The sequence below is a fragment of the Lynx canadensis genome, chromosome A1, assembly GCF_007474595.2.
Source record: "Lynx canadensis isolate LIC74 chromosome A1, mLynCan4.pri.v2, whole genome shotgun sequence".
NCBI lineage: Eukaryota > Metazoa > Chordata > Mammalia > Carnivora > Felidae > Lynx > Lynx canadensis.
This window is the reverse complement of record NC_044303.2, coordinates 51,179,007-51,199,492: the sequence shown is the minus strand read 5'-3', so window position 1 is coordinate 51,199,492 and position 20,486 is coordinate 51,179,007. Positions and strand designations below refer to the sequence as shown.

General features: G+C 38.2%; 1 protein-coding gene across 2 annotated transcripts; it reads left to right on the top strand.

Annotated features, from left to right (window-relative positions):
- The first annotated feature begins 1,352 nt into the window (after positions 1–1,352).
- Positions 1,353–19,322, top strand: FBXL3 (F-box and leucine rich repeat protein 3). Of its 2 annotated transcripts, none has more exons than XM_030312256.1 (6): positions 1,353–1,702; positions 5,175–5,523; positions 7,137–7,259; positions 10,130–10,301; positions 16,535–18,682; positions 18,920–19,322. In XM_030312256.1, the coding sequence occupies exons 2-5, from the start codon at positions 5,176–5,178 to the stop codon at positions 17,176–17,178; spliced, it is 1,287 nt and encodes a 428-aa protein (XP_030168116.1). In that variant the 5' UTR covers positions 1,353–1,702; position 5,175; the 3' UTR covers positions 17,179–18,682; positions 18,920–19,322. The 2 variants fall into 2 exon arrangements, with proteins under 2 accessions (XP_030168116.1, XP_030168106.1); XM_030312246.1 differs by lacking the exon at positions 1,353–1,702 and adding an exon at positions 1,887–2,701.
- Positions 19,323–20,486: the final 1,164 nt, after the last annotated feature.

Genomic DNA, 20,486 nt, shown 5'->3' with positions numbered 1-20,486 from the left:
TACCAGGCCCTTAACAAAAAACACCGGCATTTTCCCACACTGAATCTTAATGTAATTTTACACATGGCTTCCTAGCTCGATTTTTGCAATGGAAGAGTAGAACGGTCTCTGGGCATCACTACTTTCCAGTCTCTTACATATGGGTCAGATCATTGACAAGACCTCTCTGGGTGAAAAATTACTTTCTTTTTATTTTTGAGGGAGGAAGGAGGAATGACACATGATTCAAGTTATGATTTTGTATGTAAGGACATTTCTCACTTTAAGAAAACCCAGTATCCCAAATCCAAACTGTTAAAACAAGCTAAATTGGTAGCACTTACACACAAAAATGCCTGGATTGATAAAAGGCTTCACTTGTGGATTATTTTTTAAATAGCCATTTAGTCCTTTATGCTTTCCTTATTATGTTTCAGAAAGCTTTACAAACTTCAGGAGTCTATCTACTTTTTTCTTTTTAAGTTTATTTATTTTGAGAGAGAGAGAGAGAGAGCGAGCGAGCGAGCAAATAAGCATGAGCAGGGAAGGGGAAGAAAGAGAGAGGAAGAGAGAGAATCCCTAGCAGGCTCCATGCTGTCGGGGAAGAGCCCCATATAGGGCTGGAACTCATGAACGAGATCATGACCTGTGCAAAGTCAAGATGGACACTTAACCAACTGAGCCACCCAGGCGTCCCAGGAGTCTATCTCCTTTATAAGTGGTTTTTAAAAAGTAATAACGATGATAAAAATTGTTTTAAAAAATTAGAAAATACAAATATTTTAAACATAAAAATCATTTGCAATCCCAGTGTTAACACTGCCACCATTCTGCGATAATTCTTCGCAGTTTTTAAGAACACCTTATGTACATATGCTGTGTGTAAATTTTTAGAGCCTGTATTTTAACCCCTTGAGTTCCGTGGTGCTGTCGTGGCCATTCCAGGTCGAGCCTCGCGGTGCAGAGGTATGTCAGAGGTCAGCAGCTACAGTTTGTCTTTCTGCCTCGGAGAACCAGCTGCTGGATGCAGCAGGTTCAGAGACACTCCCTCCTTTTTCCTTTCCTGCTCCACCTCCCTAAACTTTCCAGTTTCAACAGCAGATAATCTCTTGGCCATCTAGCTAGCTCCAGCCCTCCCACGCTGGCTTCAAAAGGAAAAAAATCCCCTAAGGGTAGCAGTAGCGTCGCAGGGAGGAAAGCTGCCCACTCTCCTGGAACCAAGAGGCGGAGGCCCCCATCTGCCCGGGCGGCGCGCGCTCTCGGCGGGCGCGACCCACTCCCGCCCTCCCCCTCCCTCCGCGGGCCCGCCCCGGCGGACACGCGCTCGCCCCCACGGGCGGAGACGCGCCGGGGAAAGCTCGCGGCCGCGAGCTCCAGGCGCCATTTTGGAGTCGCTGTGTGGGCCGAGGCGGCGGGGCCCTACGCGGTGGCCGCGGCTCGCCGAAGGAGGCTTTCGCAGCTACGAGGGGTCCCGGAAGGAGAACGTGGGTTGCGTGGGACTGAGAAAGGAGGCTTCTCCTGGAGCAGCCAGAACCGCAAAGGTGGAGCCGCATTGGCGTCCGCCGCGGGACCAGCGCCTCGGATGCGGGCTGAGCGTGGGGGGTCGCGGCGGCGGGAGCGCGAAGCGGGGCTCCCTGGGGGCCTCATGTGAGAGCCGCGGGACCAGCCGCCGCCGTCCTCGGAGCCCGGGGTGGTGCTTGGGGGAAGCCGCCCCCGGCAGCAGGTAACGGCGGAGGGGCAGGGCCGGAGCCCCGCTGTGACTGCGGGGCTGGGGTGGGTCCGCCGACCTTCGTGGGCGGCAGGGCGGATCGGGGGCGCGGGGTCCCGGGCGCGGCGCCCAGACCTTAGAGCCTGCTTGGGGGCGTTTCCCCGCGATGCCTGCTTCAAAACATGTCAACAAGGCGTGGTGTGAATGCGGGCTCGCGGCTGCTGTCGCCCGGTTTTATTACCCTTGGCAGGGTTGGCGACAGGCACCTTAGAGCTCGCACTTTGCCAGGCTCTTCCCGGCGTGGGCTGTGCCCGTGCGTGTAGCTTGAAAAAACGAGGGGCGTTAAAGATGTCAAAACACTGCTCACGGTAGAGCGCGTGAGAAACGTCAGGGAGAGCCAATCCGTGGAGGTGGCGCGGGAGGAGGGGACGTCCCGGTCCCGGAGCCCAGTGGAAAACTTGGTCGCTTGTGAGGAGGAGCCGCTTGGCGCCTGCCTTAGGCGTGGGCAGCGGGTTCAGGTGGGGCTGGCCACTGGGATCAGGAAGCAGCCTATTCAGTGATTGACCTGCGTCTCCAAGCTAAGAGGTTAGATTACTATTATTTTGTTGCTGCTGATGTCCAATTCTTTCAGTGAGCCAGATCTTTTAAATAGAGTCTTTTTGTCCTCCTCTTTTGAAATATTTATAAAAATGCCATCAACTCCGAGTTATCTACAAATGACACCTAGACACATTTTCGCCACCACACTCTTCGTACCATCTCTGAGAGTTAATCTCGTCCCACTGTTTTTTTTTTTTTCTTGTATTCCAGCCAAAGAATGCAAGTTAATTTTGATATTAGGCAAATGGAAAGGAAATGTGATGCCAAAACAAGCTTTTTAGAGCTGTGTACAAATGGGCTTTTAAAAGTGCTACATGTACAGTTTACTAAAAGTGTTTAATACAGTGATGGACACACAGCTGAAGTATTCTCCACTCTTTCTCTGATGAACAAATTTACTACTACTTTCCGAGGGTATGGAAATATTAAGATTAGTTCAGTAACTCCCTGTGCTGCTCAACTACTCTAGTTTTTCCTCATTAATGGTTTTTTTTTTTTCTTTTGGTGCTTCATAATATCAGTCTCTCACCAAATACTCTAGTGACCTAAGTTGCATCAATTATTTGGGGCCTAGAAAAGTTGCAATTTGAAATTGAACTGCTGGAGCCTTGAAGAGGTCTGGTTTGGGTGCTCTATTAAGGAGAAGAAATTATAAAGACAGTTTCATTCTTTTTTGAATCTCCGTATTTCAAAATTATGTTTCAGGTAGTCAGAAAAATTATAAGCCACATTATGATTTTGTTCTTTGTTCTTTGACCCATATTTTCTATGCTAAAATTAAGCCTTCAGGATAAGGTAAAGCAGAAAAATGGGTCATAATGACACTGTTACTAGTGAGACATTATTACTAGAAGAGATTTTTTTTATATTAAAGGTTATATTGTGGATTATACTACCTTTTCACTAAACACATTACAAAACGTATTCTCAGATTCACAAGTAAGTTTTAATGTTCCATAAAACTACCCTCTTGCCATCACCTTTGTCATTCTGTGTTCTCCTTTCTTCTCTCCTTGCTCAGTAGAATATACATCATTTACTTCACTTCATTTACATCATCCAACTCACAGACTTGGAAGTAGGATCAATGAGGAATTCATTGCATACATGCTGAGATCTCCTGGGCAGATTTTAACGGCAAGAAGGCCAGGAGGCTTTGCCGTTTTGTTTCCTTCCAGCCCCAAGTCCCTTTCACAAGTTTTACTGGCTATTGGGTAAAGAGATCCCACAGAGATGTATTTGGTTAAGAGTCATACACATACACATCCTTCATCCCACACAGGAATCAAATTCTTATACACAGATATGCCAGAAGAAGGGAGTTGGAGCCACAAGCCATCCTTTTCAAAAGCTATGACTCCAAATCCAAACTACCACTCTGCCAGAACTACTCTGTAGATATAAAAGTGTCGCAGGCTCTAAACTAAAGGGGTACTAGTGAGTAGTCTGCAATTACCCCCCTTAGTTTGCAATACTTATTTTTCCAGATAACAAATCAAAACAAGACCTGTTTGTCTGATTACAATGTAATTCATTGACGTTAAAAGGAATGTGTATGAGATAGGGGTACCTGGGTGACTTGGTGGTTAAGTGTCCAACTCTTGATTTCAGCTTAGGTCACGATCTCAATGGTTGGTGAGTTGGAGCCCTACCTTGGGCTCCGTGCTGACAGCGTGGAACCTGCTTGGGATTTTCTCTCCATCTCTCTCTGCCCTTCCCCTGCTTGTGCTCTCTCTGGCAAAAAAAAAAAAAAAAAAAAAAATTCACCTGTAATGCCACCACTATCATCCTACTACTGTATTTATATAATATGGTACAGTATAATCCCACTTAATTATGGTTAGTTACTACCTTAGTGTGGTGAATCCAGTACCAGTGTGTGTTTCTCATATATAAGCATGTGTTCTTGTATTTTCTCACACGTTTCATTTCTTTGTCATACACTTTAAAGTCTTTAATACTGGACTACTTTCCTGTATTTGAGTTCAACATCCTCTCTTTTTAAGCCCTACTGTTTAATTCCTCACAAGAATCCTGTGTGTTATTATCCCCACTTTACAAAGTGGGGATAATAACAAAGCACAGGAAGGCCAAATAATTTGTTCAAGGCCACATAACCAGGGAGAGGTAGAGCCATAATTCAAACCCAGGGAGCTTGATTCCAGAGCCCATTCTTTTAACCATACTACTATTTTGCAAGAAGACTATTTCAAAGAAACAAATGCAATGAAGATCGTACAAATACACAGAATAAACATATACCTATCATTCGGAAATACAACTTAGGGTAAACATTGCCATACTAAGAGATGTGTTGGAAGAAGAAACCACATTTCAGACCAAACCATGCATAGTAGGGATGGGTTTGCTTATCTTAAGTAGAGATTGTGTCTGGCAGTAACATATTACAGACTCTTCAACGTGGAGAGATCTATTGGCTACTTAATTCGTATCTTCTCTAGATTCCTGGGACTGTGGTTCCTTGAATTCCAGAACTCAAATATAGCAGGTATCCTTAGATGACTTTTAAGAAAGCTTTAGCAGGTGTCACTGTAGGGGTTTGTTTTTTTTTTTAATACTGCTTTTAGTTGACTATAATTTTTGGTTTAGTTTCAAAATCATGATATCTCTCCCTCCCCCTGCCAATAGTACAGTATAAACACAAATGTTTAAAAATACCTGTATAGAATTTGTAAAACAACAGTTGGTCTCCACTGGCACTTTTCATTATATTTTGTTTGGATATTCTTGAATTACTGGTCCAGTTCCTCATGTTTGTGTTTGCATTTATAAACATCCATATATGTATCTCAGTGGCAAAACGAATGTTGGATTTATTGCTATTCAAAAGTTAAGTATGAAAAAAATGATGCATTTTTCTGAATAGGATGAAACGAGGAGGAAGAGATAGTGACCATAATTTATCAGAAGAAGGTACTGCAGAGAAATCTAAGAAACTGAGGACTACAAATGAGCAATCTCAGACTTGTGATTGGGGTAATCTCCTTCAGGACATTATTCTCCAAGTATTTAAGTATTTGCCTCTTCTTGACCGGGCTCATGCTTCACAAGTTTGCCGCAACTGGAACCAGGTATTTCACATGCCTGACTTGTGGAGATGTTTTGAATTTGAACTGAATCAGCCAGCTACATCTTACTTGAAAGCTACACACCCGGAGCTGATCAAACAGATTATTAAAAGACATTCAAACCATCTGCAATATGTCAGCTTCAAGGTAATACTTTAAATCCTTTTAAAAAATAAAGTATATTCAGTGGCTTTTTTTATCCTAAGCCAAAATATGTTCTCATGTTTTTAAAATATTGCCTTTTTAGAGAAAGTTCTTAATGATTAGAATTGTTGTATACATTAGAAGTGCAGAGGGGCACCTGGGTGGCTCATTCGGTTAAGCATCCGACTTCGGCTCAGGTCATGATCTCGCTGTTTTTGAGTTCGAGCCTCGCGTTGGGCTCTGTGCTGACAGCTCAGAGCCTGGAGCCTGCTTCGGATTCTGTGTCTCCTTCTCTCTCTGCCCGTCTCCTGCTCCCAGTCTGTCTCTGTCTCTCAAAAATAAATAAACATTAAAAAAAATACTTTTTATATCATTTAGAAGCTGCAGAACTAATTCCAGCTGTTACTTTTATCATAATTTTTAAGTTATTTTTTTATTTTTATCATAATTATTCATAATTTATTAAAAGAACAGAAGCAGCTACTAAATAAGCATAAATCATTTACTAAAGCTGTCAGTCACATTGAATTATTTTCAATAAGTTTGAGGAAAAAATATACAATAAAATAAATAAAAAATGTGAAGGGGTGCCTGGGTGGCTCGGTCATTTGAGCGTCTGACTCTTGCTTTCGTTCAGGTCATAATCCCAGGGTTGTGGGATCAAGTCCGCATTGGGCTCCATGCTCAGTGTGGAGCCTGCTTAAGATTCTCTCTCTCCCTCTGCCCATCTCCCCTGCTTGTGCTCACTCTCTTAAAAAAAAAAATGGAGATTATGATTGACTAAAACTTAATTGCTATTACTGTTTAATAGAGACTGAATTCTGCTTATTGATGGCTTTATGATATGGGGTTTTCAAAGAAAAAGGAGATAAAAAAAATTTTTTAATGTTTGTTATTGAGAGAGAGTGAGTGAGCATGAGCGGGGGAGGGGCAGAGAGAGAGGGAGACCCAGAATCTGAAGCAGGCTCCGGGCTCCAAGCTGTCAGCACAGAGCCCAGCATGGGCTTGAACTCACAAACCCCATGACCTGAGCCGAAGTGGATGCTTAATCGACTGAGCCACCCAGGCATCCCTAAGAAATTTTATGTAAAAGGTTTAGATGAATATATTTTAGAGAGAAATAGAAAAAAGGACGTGGAAGAATGCCAAAGAGAACCGTTTGTTTCTTTTCATTGCCAGAAGGGACATACTGGAATTCATGCAGTGATGAGATAATTGAAGTGGGGTGGTTTTTTGAGATGTCTAGAGTAGTTTAAGGAATCACAGTGGTTTATAGGAGTACAGAGGCTTATAGTATTTTGTTTTGGGGATGAATAATGGAATGTAGGCATGTTTACTAAATCTTTAACCTACCTGATAATTTTTGAAAAGTAACACATGAATACCTGATTACCCATAGCTAGCATTTATTTAACAGGTCACATTAAACCTAGATAAAGCAGTGGTTCTTAATTCAAGTTCTTTGCCAAAACTAGTCTTGTCTGCTCTCACATCATTCCTTCTTAGATGGAGATTATTTATAATGTAATAAACTAATAACTGTTTCTTCTGTAAAATTAAGGTTACACAGAGAAATGTAAATATATGCATAGGTAAATGGTGTGTTCTTTTCTAAGGTGGACAGCAGCAAAGAATCAGCTGAAGCAGCTTGTGATATATTATCACAACTGGTAAATTGCTCATTAAAAACACTTGGACTTATTTCAACGGCTCGGCCAAGCTTTATGGATTTACCAAAGGTATTTGCTGGTTTTATGTTGTTGGCAGTTACTGAGAAATCCGATAGAAGCCCTGCCCTTGTAGTGGTCATTTCTTGTAGTGACCATGGGAGTGTAAGAAAAATAGTATACATAATGGAAAACTAGTTACTATTTATTTAGAATGTCAGGCAATAGGAGTTTTAATAAAGCTTTTCCTTTTTCTAATCACCTTGTGCTTCTTGATGGGAAAAGTTAAAGAGTGAGTGAATTTGCAGAGGATTCAGCAAAGAGATGTACTAAAAGTGACTAAAACTGAGAAGCAAATTAGGAAAAAGACATATAGCAGCTCCTTTTTGGACTTTCAGAGCAGATTTGTGAAATTACAATCAAAGAAAAGTAGACAGTGCCAGTAGTGAGAACAGGTATAGCTTATTTATAAAATCTTCTGGTAATTGTGTATAGATTTATTCCTGAGCAAATTTAGTATACTTGGATTACTTTACAGATTTTATTTATTTATTTATTTATTTTAACTTTTTTTTTTTTTTTTAATATATTTTTGAGACAGAGAGCATGAACGGGGGAGGGTCAGAGAGAGGGAGACACAGAATCTGAAACAGGCTCCAGGCTCTGAGCTGTCAGCACAGAGCCCGATGCAGGGCTCAAACTCACGGACCGCGAAATCATGACCTGAGCCGAAGTCGGCCGCTTAACCGACTGAGCCACCCAGGCACCCCTTTACAGATTTTATTTAAAGAAAGCTTTTTTTTTTTTTTTGGTGAACAGTGAACTATTTATGTTCATATATATGTTCTAACATGATCCTGCGTATAATAAGATAGTGTCTCTAATAACTAGACTCTTAAAATAGAAAAAAAAATAAGTGCATTTTTAGAAGGCAGCTGATAAAGGCCTCCTGAGTATGTTAACTAATGTTGGGTAGGTTAGCATGCAACAGTAATTTGAAAGGTTTTTTTCAGAGTACACTGCAAACTAAGATATAGATACCCCTTTACATATCTAACAGTTTAATTTACTAGAATGATTCAGGAAGAAATAGTACTAAGTTGAGTGTGTATTATAACTCAGGTGGTTATGGAATGGAATATTTGTAACAAATGTATCACCAGTTGATTTCAAAGTCTTAATTGGTGTTTAAAAAGGTTCTTTAAATACATACATTTGAGTTAAAACATTTTCCTCCTATAAAATAAGGGAAATAGGTAAGAGATTCTGTTCAGCATTTTAAGATTCTAAGTACATGAGTCAGAGCACTGAGGTTCTTGAACTTAATGTGCATAAAAATCACCTAAGAAACTTGGAAATTTTGGGTTACATTCCCTGTTTCAAATTTCCCCTTCCTATGAGACATCCAGGAGATTCTTATTAAGACAGAGGACTGACTTATATGGTATAGTAGCACCTTGTTCAAGCTTCATATGGGAAATGATATATTTTGAATTGATTTTCTGTGTACATACCATAGTTAAAAAAACAAATAGATATGGTATAGTAAAATATACCACATGAAAAGGTATGCTGAACAAATTTAATTTCCTTTTTTTCTTGTTACTCAAGATTATCATTATACAGATCTAGTACTAGTAGTACTGTAGTTACATGAAGTAGTTTTGTCTTTGGGAACTATGATGCATCTGGGATGGCTTCCTTCCTTATTAAATGGGCCTAAAATGCTTATGTTGTTCTTCACCTCGCTCCCCCCCGCCCCATTTTGGCTCTTGTAGAAGATTGAAGTAGGGTGTTACTGTACTTTGGAAGTCCTGGAAGAACTGTAGAAAACATGAAAGAAGTATATTTGACCTCAGATAAATCTGAGGGAAATGGAAAAAAAAGGCAGGGATGCAGTCATGAGGATGCAGTCATGAGTATACTAATGAAATGGGACTGTACAAGGTATAATTGAGTTTGAGGTGAAAATATTAGAAAGAGTTAACATTTAAATTGGCAAAAAGTTACCTAATCAAAATTTAAGTAGTTAACCAGTTATTTAATTGTAGAGGAAAATTAAGTTAGCGAATGTGATCATGGAAATGGTGTTTCTTTGTACTTTCTTGGCTGTTAGCTTGCCCTCATTCCTTTTCATTGCTGTAGTGAATTTATAAAGGTAAGTGGAGGGTGAGATTGGTTATGTAGAGGAAGGTGTTGGAGCATATGTTGACCTCTCTTTCCTACTGGATCCTTTGTCCATTGGTTTTAGCTGATTCCACATTACATACTCTGACCATGCTTTAATTCCTGTTGCCCTACAGTGGTTCCTTGAGGTCAGATTCTGTGTCCAAAAGATAATTACATGTATATAATAAATGGAATAATAATTGGTATATTTGTGGAAAAATACATTAAAATGAATGGCTTGAAAATACTGTAGATAATTTAACATATTTAAAGGAGTTTTAAACTTGGAATTTTATTTAGGTATGATTTTGCTTATTTTAGAATCAAATTTTCTGTGAGCTTTTTTGTTTCAAGTGAGCCTGAGTTGATATTCTAATTTCTAATGATTATGCTAGTAATTTTATTACTATTTTAATGGTTAACTATCAGACCAAAAAAGAATGCAGTTCAGTGTTACAAAACACTGGAGGTATTCTCATCCCCGATTCTGTAATTCATCTTTTTACTTTTTACTTACCAGTGATTATTGTGATTTAGAGGCTTGAAATCTCATTTTGCTACAGGTAAAAAGACTTTTCTCAAAGATAGCAAATAGTCACCTCCCTTTTTTACCATATCCCCAACAACAGAGTGAAAGGATGCTACCCCTAAAACAGTTATGGGATACATCATTAGGGTTCAGATGAACTATATGTGAACTATATGTCTTATGTGAACACCCCTCAATTCTCATGCCTGAAAGTTGAAACTGTTTCCATTTTTTTGCTTTTTAGTCTCACTTTATTTCTGCACTGACAGTAGTGTTTGTAAATTCCAAATCCTTGTCGTCGCTTAAGATAGATGATACCCCAGTAGATGATCCATCCCTCAAAGTACTAGTGGCCAACAACAGCGATACACTCAAGCTGCTGAAAATGAGCAGCTGTCCTCATGTCTCTCCAGCAGGTATGTTGTGTTTTTTGCCAGGTAACATTTTACTAAAATGGACTGATGTATTTATCGAATTAAAAACTGATCATTAACCTTGAGGGTGGGTTAATATGATTATTTCATCCCTTTTGCATAAACATTTTTAATGTCATGATACAGTAACATAAATTTCTGTAACATTCCTAGCCCAGACACTTATTTTCAACTTATTTTTTGCTCTTACTTGTCAGCTTGTGTCCAAACTGTGTTAGAATATGGATTAAAAAAAAAAAAAAGGACAGTATTAGATTTGCCTGAGGTGCCCTTTAGATAATATAGAACTTTCTTTAATTGTAGTTGAGCCAGCAGGGTAGGTTTTGAATCAGAGCAATCTCATAATTGCTTTTCTTCTCACTATGTAGAGGGAGGAGAGTTGTGCTGAAGTAGCCACCTTAACATTTTGCAAGATAACCCTTTTCCTAACTTGAATCTTGGAGCCAAGAACCCATCAAATGGGGAATAGCATTGTGAAAGCTCTTTCCAACTTTTCTTATATAGAATTTTCTAAGCATTACTGCATTATTCAGTTTCAGATTATTTAAATTCCAAATAGTTTGTATTATAAAATAAGTATAAACTCACACTTGGTATTATTACTTTCTGATGCTTCACTTCTGACATATCCTCCCACTGTTGACATCCCTCCCAGTCTTTTGGCTGTGTTACTTGGGAAACCCGTTTTTAAAAGACAGTGTTAAATCCTTGATATCTTTACAAAATACTTCCTACCTTCTTGCCATGACTAAAGCCCGGACTTCCCCCAAGAAAGTGATTTCTTCTTGGATGGAGATTTCTTAGTGTTCTTTGTCTCCTACAGGGAAGGTCTTGGTGACAGGAATGGCTAGTCTATTGCAGTATTTCCCTAGCTGCTTCTGCCACTTCTAGATTTTTACTGAAGGTGATAATCTAAACAGTCTGGAACTTAGGAAGAATGGACTTTTGGCAGTTACTTCTTACATGACCTTGGTCACATTTTCTATTTACTGTATGGGTTGCCATGGGAGTGAGGTCCATACCTCGTAGCTTCATACTGTACAAGGTCCTTTGTATCCTCACCTCCACCTATCTCTTTAATCTTGTTTGTTACTCATTCCTGTGTAGCTTTTACTTGAGTCCTATAATAACTAAGGTTCTTTGTACCTGTGTGTGTGTGGTTAGTACACTGTACTTGTGGAATATGTTTTTTCCTCCCACTTCTTCATCTAGCCAAGTCCAGGCCAGCCTTCAGAATTCAACTCAGATGATCTGGTTTTGTTCTTATTTTCTCCTCTCTGGTTTAGAACCACCATGTGTTGTTTCCATAGCACTCTGAATGTAACTTCAGCACTTCCCACACTCTATGAGAGCTTTTGGGTCTCTGGGTTCTCAGTGAGACTATGAGTTCATTATTGTTTTTATCCTGGTACATCTCATGTTAATTTACTTTTATTAAATATACACATCAATTCTGAGAGGGTAGTATAAACTTGCTTGGTCTTATTACCTCATGGCTTTTGGGCAAGTTGTACACCTCAAATACTTTTAAATTTAAGAGTATAACCTTAGACGATTATAATTTAAAATTTAATATATTTGCATATTTACTTTCTATCCATATTTTGCATATTGGGACTATGCAAAACTATTTCTTTTTCTAAGTTGAAATCAAGGATTTTTTTCTGTTCTTTAGTCACTGAATATTTTATCAAACTTTTCTCCTATTTTATATAGTCCTTACAATTGTCTACTGCTTGATGTTTAGGCACCATTCAACGCTAGTGACTGTTGACTCTGATACCATATTATGTCGTTTTCCTTCTTCTGTGATTGTTCCTACCATTTCTTTTGCTGATTTCTCTTTTCATTCCTTAAATTTTGGTGTTTCACTGTGTTCTGTGCTGAGTCCTTTTTTGTTTTACTATGTAAACTCTGGGCTGTCGTCATCATCTGTTGTGTCAGTTACATTCTGTATGTTAATACTTCCCACTTACAGTGTCTCTGGAACTCCAGAGCTATGTGTTGAGCTGCCAGTGGCCCAGTTCCTCTAGAATGTCTCACTGGTGCTTCAGATGAATGAACTTTCTTCTCCCCCTGTCTAAATCTCTTGCTTTTTCCTTTGTGCTATCTCAGTAAATGGTTCCATCCATCTGGTTGTCAGGGACCTGACAGACATCCTTGATTCTTCCTACCCTTACTTTCTACATCCTTTCAGTCACCAAGGTCTGATGATTCCATCATCGAAATAGGCCTTGAGTCTACACTGTGGACTGATGATTTATTCTGATCCCCTTCTATACATATTGCTAAAGCTCTAAGCTGCAGTGTGGTAGTATTTGGAGTTCGGTTGGGAGATAGTTAGGTCATGAGGGTGGAGGTCTCATAAATGGCATTAGTGCCCTTATAAGAAGAGGCAGGAGAGAGATGATCTCTTTTTCACCATGTGAAGATACAGCAAGAAGGTGGCTATCCGCAAGCCAGGAAGAGTTGTGGTCCTCATCAGAACCTGACCATCCAGATTGGACTTCCAGGCTCCAGAACTGTGAAGAGTAAATGTTTATTGCTTAAGCCACCCTGTCTGTGGTATTCTGTTAAGCAACTTGAACTAAGACACTCTGCCTTCTTCATCTCCACTCTTACTCCTGTAGTACAGGTCTCTGTAATCTTTGTGCAGTACCCTCTTACACTGATTTCCTTACTTGCAGCTTATTCTTCTCTAATGTGATTTCTTTGCTACAGAGTAATCTTTCTAAAATATAAATCAGATATTTTTCTCCAGTTTTCTTCAAATGTTCTCACTATGCTTTAGATAAGATCCAAACTCCTTACTGAGGCTGACAAGGTCCCATATGATCTAGCCCTTGCCTCTCTATGGGGCTTCATCCTTTAAGATGTTACCTTACTTGCATACTGTATGTTGACCTGAAGGCTTGGAATGCTTCAGTTCTTGGAATGCTTGTGTTTCTTCCATGTGTGGGTGTTCACACAGGAAATAAAGTTCGCTTTCCTTCTCCCCTATCTTTTGCCCTAGCTTGATACTTCTAATTCTTTATGTCTTACTGTGTTAGTTCTGGGAAATCTTCCCTGATCCCCTTGCTAGGACACCCAGAGCATTCTTGTTTAATTCTCTGCTGCCTGCTATTATGATAAGGATGTCTTGTTCATGTTGCATCTTTACCATCTTAGCACCAGTGCTTGACATTCATTATTAGTTGAACTAATGAACATTTAGTTACTTAGTGTTCTATGTTGTTGGTAAGCCAACATTTGTCTTATAATTCTTTTAAGGTTGGATACTTGTTTCTACATTTTTGCTGTGATTTAAAAAATGAACCATTTTGGCACGAAGCAGTTTGCTTCTACCAGTTTCTTCCATAGGACAGATGGTAAAGTGGAGAAGTAGATCAGAGGGTCCAGATCTTTTTTATATACAGCTTTTTGCTGTATTTTCTTCTAAATGAGTTGTGTGAATTTACAATAGTACCAACAATGAATTTCTATACACTTTTTAGCATGTATCAGTGTTTCATTTCTTTTTATTGCCAAATAATATTCCATTGTATGGATTGTACCACATTTATCTATTGATCATTTGATGGATATTTGCATTGTTTCCACCTTTTGACTGTTATGAATGATGCTGCTATGAAAATTCCTGTGTAAGATTTTGTGTAGATAAATGGTGTAATTTCTTTTGGGTATATACCTAGGAGTGGAATTGCTGAATTACATAGTAACTGTTTAATTAAGTTTCCTATTGCTGCATAACCAACAACTACAAATTTAGCACATTAAACCAGCACTCATTTGGTAGTGTCAAGCTCTGTAGGTCACAGATATAGCCATTGCTTCGCTAGCTTCTCTGCTTAGCCAGGGAAGCTGTGAGTCTGACTTCTTTTCTGAAACTGGCCAAAGAAAACTCAGCTTTTAAAGGGCTCATGTGATTAGATTAGAACTGCCTGGACAATCTTGTTTTAAAGCCAACTGTGCTATATAATATAATCATTGGAGTGGTATCTCCTCACATTACAGGTGCTGGGGATTAGGTTGTAGAATCTTGGGGACTTGGACTTTTAGAATTATGCCCGCCACAACTGCTTTAATAGTTACTAAATGATATCTCAGTTTCTTTTATTTGCATCTTTGGTTTCCATTCCCTGTGTATTTATTTTCTTTTTATATCAAGCTAAGATTGCAAAGAACAGAAGTGCTCAGGTTATGAAGGTTTATTTCAAAGTACACAGAAACCTTGTAGAGAACAGAAACTTTGTAGTGGCTGAATAGTAAAGCACAGATGTCTTTTGGTGACTCTTACACTGGTGATTCAGTTTACCTCTTTACTGATTCTGTTGCCTATATCTCCTCCCACTGCTTTTAAGCTTTGGCTTATTGGTGCCTCTGTCTTGTCACTTCTCAAGCAGTAGTTAAGCACATGAACTTAAGAGTCACTCAGTTTGTGTTTGTCTTTAGTTGCATCAACTTCAAAATAGAAATAATTTATTTTTCTAGATTTTTGAGTATATTTAGTACCTGACATATCATACTGTACAATAAATAATAGATAATATGATGTGTGTTTTGTTCCTATCCTTGTTTCTAAACACCAGAAAGAAATGGTTTGAATGGGTCGTTTATCAAGTACTATATATAGGCTGTCTGGGGTAGAATTTTAGTATTAGGCCATTTCAGAAATCAGATGCTGACCTTTGGTAAGATCTGCTTGATAGGGGTTTGGGCAGTTCTGAAGCATAGCATGCTAAGTATAGGGACCATTTATGGAACTGCTTTCTGGATATGTTAAGAATTTGTTATAATTACTATTTCCATTAATGTGAATTGGTTACCTTTGACTCATTTATCTAGTGGTATCTTGGTATTTTTTTCTGAGAAATTTGTTGAGTTTATTAGACACTAATAAGCTGTTAAAAAAATTTTGCTCCCTTGATAAAAATCTTTTTTTTTTTTTTTAACGTTCATTTATTTTTGAGACAGAGAGAGACAGAGCATGAACAGGGGAGGGTCAGAGAGAGAGCAGGAGGCACAGAATCTGAAACAGTCTCCAGGCTCTGAGCTGTTAGCACAGAGCCCGACGCGGGGCTTGAACTCACGAACCGCAAGATCATGACCTGAGCCGAAGTCGGACGCTTAACCGACTGAGCCACCCAGGAGCCCCGATAGAAATCTTTTTTAACAACCTTTCAAATGTTTTAGTTACATAGATTCTTTTATGTGGCTTTACCTTTTTTTTCTTTTTAATTAGAATTAAATTTTTAATTTCCAGAAATGTCTTTTGGCCTCTGTAGTGATGATCATGTAATTTTTCTTGCTTAACCTATAGGTTTGGTGTTTATAATCAGTTTTTAAAAAAAATATAACACTGTCCATGCATTACTGGGGTAAACGTTAGTTATGGTACATGTAGCTAATCCTTGAACAACATGGGTTTGAACTGTGGGTCCATATACCTGTGGATTTTTTTCAGTAAATACAATATTATACTGTAAATATATTTCCTTTTATGATTTTCTTTTCTCTAGCTTTGTTGTAAGAATGTAGTATTCTTATTGTAAGAATGTTGTAAGAATATAAGTAAATATATATTGACTGTTTATGTTATCAGTAAGGCATCTGGCTAACACTAGGCTATTAGTAATTAAGTGAGGAGTCAAAAGTTATACATAGATTTTCAACTATACAGGAGTCAGTGCCCCTAACCCCTGTGTAGTTTAAGGGTCATCTGTATTTATTAATAATTTATAATTGTTGGAACACCTGGGTGGCTCAGTTGGTTAAGCGTCTGACTCTTGGTTTCGGCTCAGGTCATGGTCATACGATTTCATGATTCGAGCCCCGCATTGGGCTCAGCACTGGCATCTGGAGCCTCCTTGGGATTCTCTTTCGCCCTCTCTCTCTGCCCCTCCCCTACTCGCACTCTCTCTCTAAATAAATAAACTGTAAAACAAATTTATAATTGTTGTAAGTTTATAAGTGAGCTTTATTTCTTTTTATGGTATCAGGTTTAGAATTAGTCTCATTTTCTTATAGACAGATTTAGTAGTAGGTTTTTAAATGTGACTTTCTGCTAGTTCAACCATATAACTAAATTTTAAATTGTATAGCTTTATGATAGGGAAATATGGTAAAATTTTGAGACATGCATTTGATTAAATTTTTTGAACAGGTGATGAACTCGTACAAAAATTTGTAAATAATTAGACACTATTTCTTCCTAGGTATCCTTTGTGTGGCTGATCAATGTCACGGCTTACGTGAACTGGCCCTGAATTACCACTTGTTAAGTGATGAATTGCTGCTGGCTTTATCTTCTGAAAAACACGTTCGATTAGAACATTTGCGCATTGATGTAGTCAGTGAGAATCCTGGACAGACACACTTCCATACTATTCAGAAAAGCAGCTGGGATGCTTTCATCAGACATTCACCAAAAGTGAACTTAGTGATGTATTTTTTTTTATATGAAGAGGAATTTGATCCATTCTTTCGGTATGAAATACCTGCCACCCATCTTTACTTTGGGAGATCAGTAAGCAAAGATGTGCTTGGCCGTGTGGGAATGACATGCCCTAGACTAGTTGAACTAGTAGTGTGTGCTAATGGCTTACGGCCACTTGATGAAGAGTTAATTCGCATTGCAGAACGTTGTAAAAATTTGTCAGCTATTGGACTAGGAGAATGTGAAGTCTCATGTAGTGCCTTTGTTGAGTTTGTGAAGATGTGTGGTGGCCGCCTGTCTCAATTATCCATTATGGAAGAAGTATTAATTCCTGACCAAAAATATAGCCTGGAGCAAATCCATTGGGAGGTGTCCAAGCATCTTGGTAGGGTGTGGTTTCCAGACATGATGCCCACTTGGTAAAGACTGAATGATGTAGGGCATGATGAATAGCACCTTTATGTTAAGAATACTGTATTATGATAAGAGTTTATTTCTTGTAGTTCTGATGTAATTCTATTTTGTGGCATGGAAATTTGATATCTGCATTGAATATATAAGGATTGTTTATTGGAAGACCCATGGACCAGTTTTGGTCAGAAAACTTCATCTGTTTCTTTAGCCTAACAGCAGTCAAATCTCAGAAAAATTTTTTAAACTGTGGTTCAGATCTGAAAGTAAGTCAATTATAAAGATGAAACATTTTACAGTCTGAAAGAAACAACACCTATATATTATAATATCCGAGAAGTGAGTACTAAGAAGTTTTCCAAATGTTATGTTCTCTATGCATTTTTTTTTAAATGTAAACTTGACATTTTAGGGTCTTCAGTTATACATACACCTGTTATAAGGTGTTTAATATAGCTCAGGACAGTGAGCATTTTGTGAGAAAAACGTAGGCTGTATCATATTGAATGAAAGAGATTGGTTGAATGTTCTCAAATATGTTACAGAGCTGTTTGAAGAGGTATGTATAAGTAATTGGATTTCTTAGAAAACTGGTATGTGTCACACAATGGTTATTATAGACAGATAATAAACAGAGCCAAGATCAAATTAAAAGAAAATAAACAGAATAGAAGCGAGGCAGTGTTTAGTTTTGTATAAACTTTCAGGTTTGCTCTATAATCTGCTAAACCATATAAATTCTCTTCTGTGATATGTTACTATGTATGTGACACTTTGAGGCATCCTATGTAAAGCAAGGAATGCTTTGCCAGTTCTCCTTGGTTTTGTTTATCTTTGTTTAAGCTAGGTTTGAAGTATACAGTAATTGAAATGAAAAGCTTATCTATTTAAAAAAGCCAAATTGAAATAATTAAAGGTAGAACTTTAAAATGTTTATAAGTTATTTCCATGAAAGAATATTCTCCAGTGAATTTTAGTGATGGTTCATTTTCCATTTTGGAATTAAATAGTTATGTAAGTAGAATTTTCAAAAATCATAAAAGGAGCACCACTTGTTCAGTATAAACAAGTGAACTTAAAAGAGGATATATTTAAGTTCATAATCATATTTTTGAGTAAATATTGCTCAGTGGACTGGAAAATTTTAATAGAAAAATGTCTGCAGTTTTGTGATTGTTAATTTGGTTACAATGCTATTTTATATTATTTAAGTTAGGTAGCATTTTTATTACTTTCATATGAATAATGGTAAAACATACATTGCTATAAGAATATTAAGTTTGGGGCTACATTTAGTTTTGTTTTTGTTTTTAGATATTATATAAGCTTTGATTCTGAGCACTAGTGCTAGTAGACATTACCTTCCTAAGGGAAATTAGAAGTGATTTATCCCCAATGGAATAATATAGCAATGCTTGAAACTTTTAGAAAGCATCTTGGTAATAATGGAAGCTGTCAGTCTTACAGATCGAATCTATTTTTTAAATAGATCACCTTCCTAAGAAAAAAGTAAAAGGTGGGGCGCCTGGGTGGCGCAGTCGGTTAAGCGTCCGACTTCAGCCAGGTCACGATCTCGTGGTCCGTGAGTTCGAGCCCCGCGTCAGGCTCTGGGCTGATGGCTCAGAGCCTGGAGCCTGTTTCCGATTCTGTGTCTCCCTCTCTCTCTGCCCCTCCCCCCGTTCATGCTCTGTCTCTCTCTGTCTCAAAAATAAATAAACGTTAAAAAACTTAAAAAAAAAAAAAAAAGTAAAAGGTGATTTTGTACCTAATTTATACTTTTCAAAAGTCATGGTGTTCCGGCCACATGTAAATGAGAAGAAAAAAGGTTGATCCAGACTGGGAAATTAAAAGCAATTATTGTAATATTTTCCCCTTACTAAATAGTTAAAAAGCTTTGTACAAGAAGTACATGTGATAGTGGATGAAGCCTTTTTTCCCTTGAACAACTTTGGAAAATGGATTTGACAGTGCATAATCAGTTCTACTAACCAAAGCTTTATTCGGAAATTTACTTTTTTGTACAAATTGAATTATATAATGCTTGAAATACTTTAAGTCACTTTATAAGCAAAATGCATAGCACTTACTTTGTTTATATTGTAAAGTATATATGTTAAATGCTTTTATCAATTTGAGAATAAAGATAGTTACTAATGCTGTTGTATTATTAATAGTCTTTAAAAATGACACTAACATACATATTTGGTTTTACAACAAGATAAACTTACAGATTTATGGGTTTAGTTTCAAATTTATATTTGATGAATACAATGTTTAATTTTGAATAAGTTTATGGTAGGATGACTGTTATAAAGATGTAAGATAAGGTAAATGAAATCTATTCTTAGAAATAAGTTCTGATGACTAAAGTGATAGGAAATAAAAATTGGCCATGAAATATAAATTTATTTTTCACATTTTATACAGAAAATGGTTAAATTAAAAAGAATAGGCTCTTTGTTTTTAGAATAAGAATTTATAGGGGCGCCTGGGTGGCGCAGTCGGTTAAGCGTCCGACTTCAGCCAGGTCACGATCTCGCGGTCCGTGAGTTCGAGCCCCGCGTCGGGCTCTGGGCTGATGGCTCAGAGCCTGGAGCCTGTTTCCGATTCTGTGTCTCCCTCTCTCTCTGCCCCTCCCCCGTTCATGCTCTGTCTCTCTCTGTCCCAAAAATAAACAAACGTTGGAAAAAAAAAAAAAATTTAGAATAAGAATTTATAAAACAGATTTTGAAATAGAATTCTTGGTCAAAGTCCTTTGAACCCCGGTATCCTTTTCATAGAGAAATGTTTTATATAAATTCCTACAATCAGACTAGTTCTTAAACTATTGAAATTATTTTCATTTCCTGTCTTAACAGCTTCCAGAAGATAACTTCAATTTCTCTTGGTAATCTGGGCTATTTTAACAATACTATCAGGAAAAAAAAAGGCATGACTAAAGATTAATCAATTTATTGCATTCAAAAATAACTTTTTATATTTATGGAAAAGCTTAGGATAGATGGGAGGGGTTGATGTGAACAAGGCTTAGGCCTGAACTAGGTCTTTTTTTTTTTTTTTTTTTAACGTTTTTATTTATTTTTGAGAGAGGGAGAGGCACAGAGTACGAGCGGGGAGGGGCAGAAAGAGAGGGAGACACAGAATCTGAGGCAGGTTCCAGGCTCTGAGCTGTCAGCACAGAGCCTGGTGTGGGGCTCGAACCCATGAAGGGTGAGATCATGACCTGAGCGGAAGTCGGACATCCAACCAACTGAGCCACCCAGGTGCCCTGTGACCTAGGTCTTGTAAGAAGCTGTAAGTCACCCCTACCCCATACGTAG

Excerpts from the sequence above, each read along its gene's own strand:
- FBXL3 (XM_030312246.1), top strand. The coding sequence starts at position 2,673 with ATGAACAAATTTACTACTACTTTCCGAGG. Across the intron at positions 2,702-5,174 it reads TTTACTACTACTTTCCGAGG|GATGAAACGAGGAGGAAGAG; the intron begins GTATGGAAATAT and ends TTTTCTGAATAG. Across the intron at positions 5,524-7,136 it reads TGCAATATGTCAGCTTCAAG|GTGGACAGCAGCAAAGAATC; the intron begins GTAATACTTTAA and ends TTCTTTTCTAAG.